The 9,649-nt window shown below is 38.2% G+C and overlaps 1 protein-coding gene across 1 annotated transcript in view; it reads left to right on the top strand.

Annotated features, from left to right (window-relative positions):
• The window catches only part of TMEM163 (transmembrane protein 163), a 112,497-nt gene that overhangs the window by 61,345 nt on the left and 41,503 nt on the right, over positions 1-9,649 (top strand). Inside the window, exons 3-4 of the mRNA XM_009325857.1 lie at positions 520-563; positions 1,696-1,787. Of these exons, the coding sequence (XP_009324132.1) occupies positions 520-563; positions 1,696-1,787 (136 nt within the window). The remainder of the gene's footprint in view (positions 1-519; positions 564-1,695; positions 1,788-9,649) is intronic.

Genomic DNA, 9,649 nt, shown 5'->3' with positions numbered 1-9,649 from the left:
TTCCATTGGAAATTACTGATCTGATGGAATTTGCAGCATTTCTTGGGGCTGTGTGAATTACCCTTAGGCTTTTTGTCAAAAAGATGGCAGTCAAGAAGTCTGGATGGGCCTGCATAGTTTTCTGTCAGCCAGTTGAGGTGGACTTTTGTGCCTGTCTGGAGCAAGGAGCACTTTGAGACATGTAAAGCTTTCTGAGAGTTTGAAATTGTGGTTTCAACATATTTTTACTCAAAACAGCATCTGAAATGCAGCATGTTTCATAACCAGACTGTTTCCTAATGCTACGCTAAGGTCTGCCCCGTTACGATTTTGGAAGAAAAGCATCTCTTGAGTGACCTAACCATTTCCTGCAGCTCAAGGCCTTTCTGGTAGACCTTTTTAGTGTCAAGTCATTCTAGTGGGGACTGGGTGAAACTAAGCCCATGTGCTGAAACTAGTTTAGTAGCTCTTGGACTAGAGAAGAAGAAAGGATACAAAAAAGATTTAAAGTGATTCTAAATAATATTTTCTTTCCTTTAGCTGTCTCCGTAATGAGATACAGTGCATCATCATTTGGATTTGCTGTAAGTAGAGATACAATTTAAATATTCTCTACCATTTTTTATCATGGGCTTTTTCTGAACATGAAATACTGTATTTTTTTCTTATTGTAAGTTCATGGCAAGGTGTGCAAAGTCAATGATGGATGATAAAAAATATTGTTGAAGTCATACCTTGGAAAGGTTAGTAAAGATACTTTCATTATACTTTTCAGTCTCATATTGGAGTTAATATCAATACTTATATCTCATCATTGATAGATATTATCCACTAGATATGGTTTTCTTCTACAAAATCTCTCAGCTTAATCAGTTCTGTTGTTGAACTTGAGCGAAATTATGAAGTTCCCTTCTGAACTTTGTTGTGACCCTTTTCCTATCGAAGTCTATGGTAAAACTCCTATTGACTTCGGGATGACAGCTTTCCTCTCTGGTAGTTGCCATGACTTTCCTGATTAGTGGCAGAGCAAAAAATTCCTAACAACAAGCAAAATGACTCATTTCATATAATTTGTCTTTTGCTTTCAAATTTGAAGGTTAGGTTGAGTCCGTAGAAAGTTTGACTTAAGGATGAAAGGTCTTACAGTGGGACAGGCCTGGTTTTTGGTGTTACCTGACATCATGTCTTCATTAACTGGAAATACAAACATGGCGATTTTGCTGATGATACAGAATAATATGAAATCTGGATACAATGGGATTTTGAAAAAAAAGTTAACGTTTGCTTAGTTTGAAACAAAACCTTCTACTGCAGAAAATTAGTGACTTTGCAGGAAAAAGGAATGCTTGGCAGTCATTTTCAAACACTTTTTTTTTAGAGTCTTTGCATAAGAATTATATTAGTATTTTAACTCTTGTGGTGCCACAGTGGCAGATTGTGGTGTGGTTTGTTTTTTTCTTAACTTATCCGCAGGTGATGGATTACAGATAAAAAGTTTTTAATCCCTTGATTGACTTCCTGAGCTCTGAAGTGTACCATTGTGCAATAATACATGGCAAAAATTGGAGATCAATTTAATAAATGTAAATCCTGCTTTCATTAAAATGATTTAGTTGAAGCTGCTTTGTGCCTGTGCAGCAGGACAGTAAATGCATTACTGTTACTACTGGGCACACTTGATGACCCACAAAACAATTGACTCTGTGTCTCTTTCAGTTTGATGCTACCCTGGATGTTTTGTCATCAGCGATAGTTTTGTGGCGTTACAGCAACGCAGCTGCTGTGCATTCTGCACACAGGGAGTACATGTAAGTACACTTAATTACTTTTGGCTTTAGTAGAGGCCTGCAGAGCTTTTGCTGTCAAGCTGTGATGCTACAGATTCCAGAGCTTTGACAAAAACCATTTTGTCATGTCAGCAAGTATTCTTTCCTTCTGCCAACTTACTGTTTGGTCCCAAACATGCAGCCTTTCCTAAGGCAAACCTCCCTGTGATTGTGATTATTTGGGTTTTTTTTAGCTAGTATAGTAATTGTTAGGGCTTTGTGATATTTTTTTTTTCCTTGCAGCATCTGTATCAAATGAACTGTATTTGCAATCTGTAATGGGTTTGTAAATCTTTTATTTTGTATCTTACTCCATTATTCTTACTAGAGTATGTTTTTAAAATTGATGCTTGCATTATATTTGTGCTTCCCTTAACAAGATTGGAGTATGAACCCCTTCTCTTTGAATGTAAATCATTTCAACTGCTAGTGATATCATTAGAAGTTGAGATTATAGAACATCTGATAAAATTGAGCCTGTATTAGTGATATGATAGTAGGGTGACACAGTTTATTATAACTGCTGTACAAAGAGAGAGGTAGACACACCCTTTTTATTACAGAACTATTGCTGTTTTGCAAGTAAGATGATATCAATACTTGCATGTTGTCTTTGACGGTTGGACTCGATGATCTTAGAGGACTCTTCCAACCTTAATGATTCTATGATTCTATGATTTATGGAAAAAAGTATATGCTTGCAGAGTTAAGCATATTTAATGCTTGCTATATAGACCCTATGGAAAAAGTCTTTAATTTGCAGTGCAGTATTGATCACAGTGGAAATTATATTCTGCATCATTGTGCATTGTGCAGCATTTCTATTGGCAATGCATGTGGTAGCTGAGAAGGTCAGGTGGAGATTGCCTCAAGATTGTTCCAGCTAGTGCATAAAGAAGACTTTAACCTCCTACTCAAATTTTGGGTACATCTAGGTGGAGAATTGCAGTACATTTATCTACTTTGGTTTTGTTCTGTGCTGCCATTGCTAGCAGTATCCCATCCTGGCTTGTTTGAAGGTAGTTCAGCTATCCCCTGGAATGGACTACAATTTTACAATAAAGGGGGATAAAGTAGTTTTTGTTCTGAAACACCTCTAATGAAGTCCCTTCTACAAGACGGGAAGCCTGATGAAACTGAACTTTTACGTAACTGGTAGGATCAAGTGGAAAAAAAAAAAAGCACACAGAGGGGACTATAACTTGTCTTCATAGTCCTTTCCTAAAAACTAAGAAAAACAATAAGCAGTATTTTTACATGCATTAACTCAGGCTCATGCAACAGCTTGCCGGTGCCGTGAGTTCCTTTCTGGCAGGGCTCCATACATAACAGTTTGGAATAAAAGGCCATAGAAGATTGATGTGGCATTGATTCATAAAAATAAATCCAGAAATATGTGATTAAAATTAGTCTTCCTGCACAAATTTGGAGATCTTAACAGACATTTCCTGAGTATCTTGCTTTTGTGGGCGTCCACAGAGATTCCTGTCAACATTCAATTAACATATTTTTGAAATCTCCTTCTGTTGAGCTTTTTCAAGTGAACCTTGTAAAGTACTTTACAGAGAAAATAAATCCCAATATAAAAGAAGAATCAACATATCCCTGTGGCTAAGCCAATAAAGTGAACAAGCGAAGTAGCAAACATATTTTCCTGCTTTTTATGCTCATTTTTAATTTGCTTTCATATAATCCCTCTGCTTTACGTAAGGCTAAATTAAGTCAATGAATTACTTGCCATGCCCTCTAGTTGAAGACAGCCAAGGTTACATGATGAGATCAGTACTGAGTGAAAGAATGTTACCATATGCTGGGAATATGAATCACTGGATAGGCAGTCTGGTTATCCCTCCGTTTCTAGAATTGACAGGAGAATCATCATAGTACTGACAAGCAAAGAGATGGTGGTGTCTCTTAAGGCAATTCTTACTGTGTCAGATTTTTGAGGGAGGCACATTTCTAGTTTCCTGTTGTGTTTTAATCAGTATCTTGCTTGAAAGACTGCATGTAGTTATTTTTCCTCTACACTGGAAAAATGTTGCATGACTCCTCCTGGCTGCTTGCTTACCTTGTAAATAATCTTTGTGTTGTATGTGCCTATAACTACCCGTGGTCTTTCACAGTCCTTGTTTTCTGTGTGCCAGTGCCTCAGTGGGGAATTCTGCTCTCAGACTCCTGGACAGTTCCATGCAAATTCATCTAGGTGCTTAGGTCATGCTGTGCGTTATTCCTGTTTCTGTGTGCCTAGCCATACTTTACCTTAGTGCAGCAGCCTGTGCAAAAGTCTGGCTTTCTGCAAAAGCAATACTGTTCACCAAAGTAAGGTGTGCCAGAGCGACTTCAGTTTAGTTCTTTATTTATAGCTCTGTCTTTTATTGACTTAAATATTGACAAGTGATATACGTTTGTCTGTGTATCCTAACATACCTGAAAATAACCTGAGCTCCTTGACAAAAGCCAAGTGGAATTGCCAATTATGTATTGCGAATTTATAAAACTTCCTGTTCCGTAAACCTGACAGCAAGAGATTGATCCAAAATCTGTTAAAATCAGTGGAAAGCCTCTCATGGAAGGGCAAACAAAACCCCAGAAGAAGACACAGAGAATGCAGCCTGACTCACGATGTGCTATGAAATTAAATACTTAGAATAAAATGCTGAGATGTAAAAGAACTGCATAATCTTACTTAAGATGTAGCCATATGGAAGTTAGAGATGCAACATTTCATGGGCTGGTACTCAGGATGAACAGTACAACACCGCTTGCTGTGCCAAGTTCTGCTAAGCTGAACCAATGCATTTCCATTTGACTTCAGGGGAATTGTAGCGCTGAAACTATCATGAAAATTTGTCCTGCTGAGTTTAACTCAGCTTAATGGGTTTAATTTTTAATACATCGTTTGATTTCTCTCATTTTCTGGGGCAAGAAGAGAAGGTACTTTTTCAGTGTACATGTGACCAAAGTTATACAATGTACATCTTTGTTGATTCTCATGGTGGTTCACATGTAGTAACTGCAAAATATATTTTAACTTACCTCTGCCATTTGCCCTTCTTGAAAATTCTTTGATATGAAAGGCCTGAGAAGCTAAAGCTGGCAGGCTTTTCAAGTCTTTCATTGATGAGAATTTTTCTTAAGTAATTGTGAAAAGATATATCTGGTTATGTTCAAGGTATGTCTTAAATTATGATGAAATTTTTATGCTTTATTTTTAAATATACCAAGTGGCTTTGAAAATGTAATGAATATTCACCAAGATCAGGTATAAACCACTGTAAAATTGTAGGCCATATGAGACACTGCTTGATTCTGCCTAGCTGGCTCATTAATGAAAGAGTATGTAGGAGTGGGATGAATATTTGATGTGTTTGTTACTTTTTGGATAGTTTCGCACTTCACCATCTTTCTGTTTTGGCAGTCAAATAAAAGAGAGTGAAAACAGGCTACTACATTTTCATGTATTTTAGAATGTGTAATGTTATTAGGTTGAGAGAATTGTAGGTCTTGAGGCAATGGAAGAATTGGGAAGGACTACAGATATCTGGGAAGAGAGTCAGAGTACATAGTTCATGAGTGCTTGATTTGCTCAGTGTGGTCTGCTGGGTTGCAAGTTAACATGCAGGAACCTTAGAGGTTTCATCATCAATGAAGCAATGATCAAGAAATCCAAGAAAGAAGAGGGTGCTGAAATAACTTGAGAAATAATTTTGAATCTCAACAAAAGATGAAATTTTACGACCAAAATAAAGTTCTTGCAGTTCCTATTTTTTCTTCATAAGAGCAAAAACTAAGAGGAAGGAATATACTCTGATGTAGCTGATAAACCAGAGACTGTAAAAATATACTAGACCCACTACCTGTGGACTTTGGGCCAGGTACAGCTTATTAATTTGTGGTGAGAGTTTTGTGCAGGGCTATGCCGTAGAATGGCTGGGGTTGGCAGGCACCTCTGGAGGTCATCAGTCCAACCCCCTGCTCCAAGCAGGGTCGATTAGAGCAGGTTGTCAGGTTAAAGGTCTGAATCCAAGCTTCTGTTTCGTGATTTGAACATTGAATGATCACTGAGCCATTCAAGATGCACAAAGAGATCTGAATGGTCCCCCTTACTGCTCTCCATAACCAGTGTACAAATATTCTTGAATATTCTGCTCTTTAGTAAATCTTTAGCACATAATAGCTTATTGGGCTGCTGAAGCAAATCTAAATTCTGTTGAAGGAAGAAATTTATTGAAATTGATATGGTAACAGTTTTTTCATGTGCATAAATAAACCCAGTAAATAGCAGTAGAAGTAATTTCTTAATAGAAGACTGAAGCATTAAGGACCTGGAAAAATGTCTCATGAGAGGTTGAACTAGTAACTAGCTGTACAGCGAAAGGGCAGCTCTTTGATCTGTTAAATTCAGGAATGAAGGACTTGGATTGGAGTGCTGGAACTGTGTGTGAGGAGAAAGTGAGAAATACCACTAAAAAAGGAAAGATCGAGAAAACAGAGTAACAAAGTTGAAGCACACAGCCTTGTGAAAAAGCTGTAAAAGATGGAGCTTTTTATGTATAGTTGGTTGGAAAGATCTCAAAACTGTGAACAAAGGAAACATCTTGTTTGTTTCCCTCTGCTCAGGAAAACAGGACTTTGCTCACAGTAAGTTAATAGAGTTAGTTAGCCTGCTCAGGTTGAATGGAGTAAATAGAGTAGTGCTACTTCTTAGGCTATAAAGCAATATCCCTAATGTTACATTACCGAGCTACGATCTTGCATTTCCGTACAAAGCAGCGCATGACTGAGTTTCTGCTTATGCCCGTAGGATACATTGCTCCTAGGATTTTTTTGGCTACTGGGTTTTGTTTGAGCTTGTATGTTCAGTATTGCAAAAACTAACTCTGTACAGCATATTTAACATAGTGATTCTTGACAGTTGCAGCTGGTGTTTATTATATATTATGTTGTTGATGGTACCAAGTTAAATTCCGTGTTTCCCAAGAACCAGTCTGTCAACATCTTTCTTAACCCAGTGCCAGAGTAAATAGGAAACCTTACTCATAATGAGCATTCTGGATTATGCCAAGAGCAGAAAGCTCACATTTCTTTCACGGCTTTGGTTTATTTATTTAATTTTTTTTATTGCATATGTCAGACTCCAGCTATTCTTTCCTTTATTATTGTAATAAGAAAATTAAATTGTATCATGGGCAAATAATTTCTAATGAACTTGTGGCGCTCTATGTTGCCATGACATAATACATAATGAATGCAGATGTCTTTTTTTTTTTTCTTTTCTTCCCCCCCCCCATTGGTGAAGCTGTCGTCCAAAACATTGGCAGTAATATTAAAGTAACAAGAATTAGATGGAGTCTACTGTGTGGCAGACAAGGCTGCAGGTATCTGTCATACCTTCACCTGCTGCTGAGAAAGCTTTTTGCCAGGAGAAAACAGTCATTCCTGTCCTCGCTGGGGCAGCATATGATTCTGGAGTGCTCTTTGTTTGTGGGTAAGATGACACTTTACTTGGAACAGTAGGTGGCTTCACTTATCTCTACTCATGTATTTATTTTGCATAGCTTTTCTTACCTTATGCTACATTTAAAAACAATGGATCAAGAATTGGGAAGGTCTTGCAGTCTTTGCAGCTTTGCAACTAGACATTATCTAAAAACTTTGCTATGTGTCTGTAACTTAACTTTAATCTCCATACATTATACCTTAGCTGTGGCAGCTGGGTTTCATACTGTCAGAATGCTGAACCCATTGGCCAAGTGAAAAATGCCTGCCCTGAGGATTTCATTCTTAATAGGTTCTTAAATTATGGGGAGAATGAACCGGTATTCTCATCTATTTTGACATCCAGAAGAGCACAACTGTAAAAGCTTAATCCAAGAATTACTAACTTAGTTTGAGCTAAAAGCAACCTCCAAGAAAGATATTTGACTACTCCTCAGGGATGGAGTCAGGAAATCTGACTCATAATTAGAATGCTGGATGCAACAATTAGAAAATCTCACACATCCTTCACTACCCTACCCCTATGTTTAATTAAGCTCAATGGTAAAGATGTACATTTTATTTCTAATCTGTGTGTGTATATATATATAGCTTCAGTTTATAAGTGCTCAGCATTGTTGTGCCTTTTTTCTGTCTGATGAAAGAAGAACATGGTGGTGCTTCACTGGGGTTTTCAGTTGTCGGACAACTCTAGGAATCCACTGTGTGGATATCTATATATATATGGATTATCCATTACACAGGGATATGTAATGAAGAGAGGAAGGAAGGAGGGAAACAAAGATATTCTGACCCTTTCCTAGGACTTCATGCACTAGAGGTGAAACTTACGGCTGTGTAGCAGTATGACATGGGAATTAGGATATTTAAAAACATTTTATGAAGCATATTAATGATATCAACAGCCTTTTTATAATACCCAGTGACTACAACATTACCAGGGTACCAATCCCTTTCCTTGGTTGCTTGATAGCCTCCTGGGTACGTACCCTGTGTCAGTTATCTTTTCACAGAGTATGCCTTGGGTTCAGTTTTTGATTATAAGTAGCCTCTTCAGGTAAATGGGGCAGTGCGGCAAGTAGGCATATTAGCATTTCAAATACTGCCACGAAACGGTGGATGTTTATCAAGCAGAAGGATAGAGCTTTGAACAGTTTTTCTTTTATAACCTTACATCTTCTTAGGCATGTGACCTTTGGAGAAGCCTAGTCAAGTGATTAGAAACCCTTGCCAGTTGCTTAGTTACCATCTTTCTGAAATTTAGACTTAAGTAAACAGCAATAATAAAATCATCTGTGCAACTCTGTGTATGGTAAGTAGACACCCACTCTGAATTGAATATACCCAAAGGAACTGTCCTTTGCTGTGGTGTTCCCTTTGTCGGTGTGGGTATCTTATGGATAACTATTCCTTTGATGCCTTGTTCTCCTGCTCTTTACTTTCTGGTGCAATTCATTTTTGGAAGACAGGGGAAATCAGATATGTACATGGTATCCTTCTTCGGTTGCTAGGTAAAAGTGCTGTATGGCTTCATGAAATGATACCTTACTGCTTTGCACTATATTATGTCTTCGAATTGCAAACATACTTTTGCTCTATAGTCTCTTGTCCAGTTGCCTATGGTCTAGTCCAGGGCACTCCAGAGGCTTTCATCCGGCCAGTGATTTTTGCTTTCAGGGTGATCATTGGAATTGCCCTTTATTACTTTATTACTGCCCTGTGCAGATTCTGTAAAGAGCCATCACCATCGCCACCTTCTGCAGAGCCACGCCTGCTAGTAAAGGAAGTGGGCACGTCTGTGTGGCTGCTGGGGAAACGTGGGGAGTTAGTGGCTGGTGAGTTTGTGTAAAGACTTCTTTCTTACTGAGAAAACGTGATGACAGTTGAGACCCTCAGACGGAGTGAGCCTCTCCTTCCAAAGTAATTGTGACCCTTTTCTCTCTTGCTTATGTTCAGATGACACCGCTTGAGAATATTTACCCCAGGGTTTGGTCGTGGGGAGCCTTATGGAAGTTATATTGAATATATGTGTATTACATTTAGGCATGCAATATGGGGATTGTGACATATCCTACTCTTGCACCCAAAGCTTAAAAGAATTAGAAACCTCCTTTTATGGGAGGAAATGGCTGTCATACTGCCAGGTTAGGTCTGGCTCTTCTTTCTTTTCCTCTGATTCAAATAAGAAAGCATACTGATCATAGAATCATAGAATACAATCATAGAATCATTAAGGTTGGAAAAGACCTCTAAGATCATTGACTCCAACCGTCAACCCAACACCACCATGCCCACTAAACCATGTCCCTAAGCGCCTCATCAACACGTCTTTTAAATACTTCCAG

Source organism: Pygoscelis adeliae, unplaced genomic scaffold (genome assembly GCF_000699105.1).
Source record: "Pygoscelis adeliae isolate BGI_AS28 unplaced genomic scaffold, ASM69910v1 Scaffold51, whole genome shotgun sequence".
In the NCBI taxonomy this organism is placed as follows: Eukaryota; Metazoa; Chordata; class Aves; order Sphenisciformes; family Spheniscidae; genus Pygoscelis; species Pygoscelis adeliae.
This window is presented reverse-complemented; position numbering and strand designations above follow the sequence as displayed.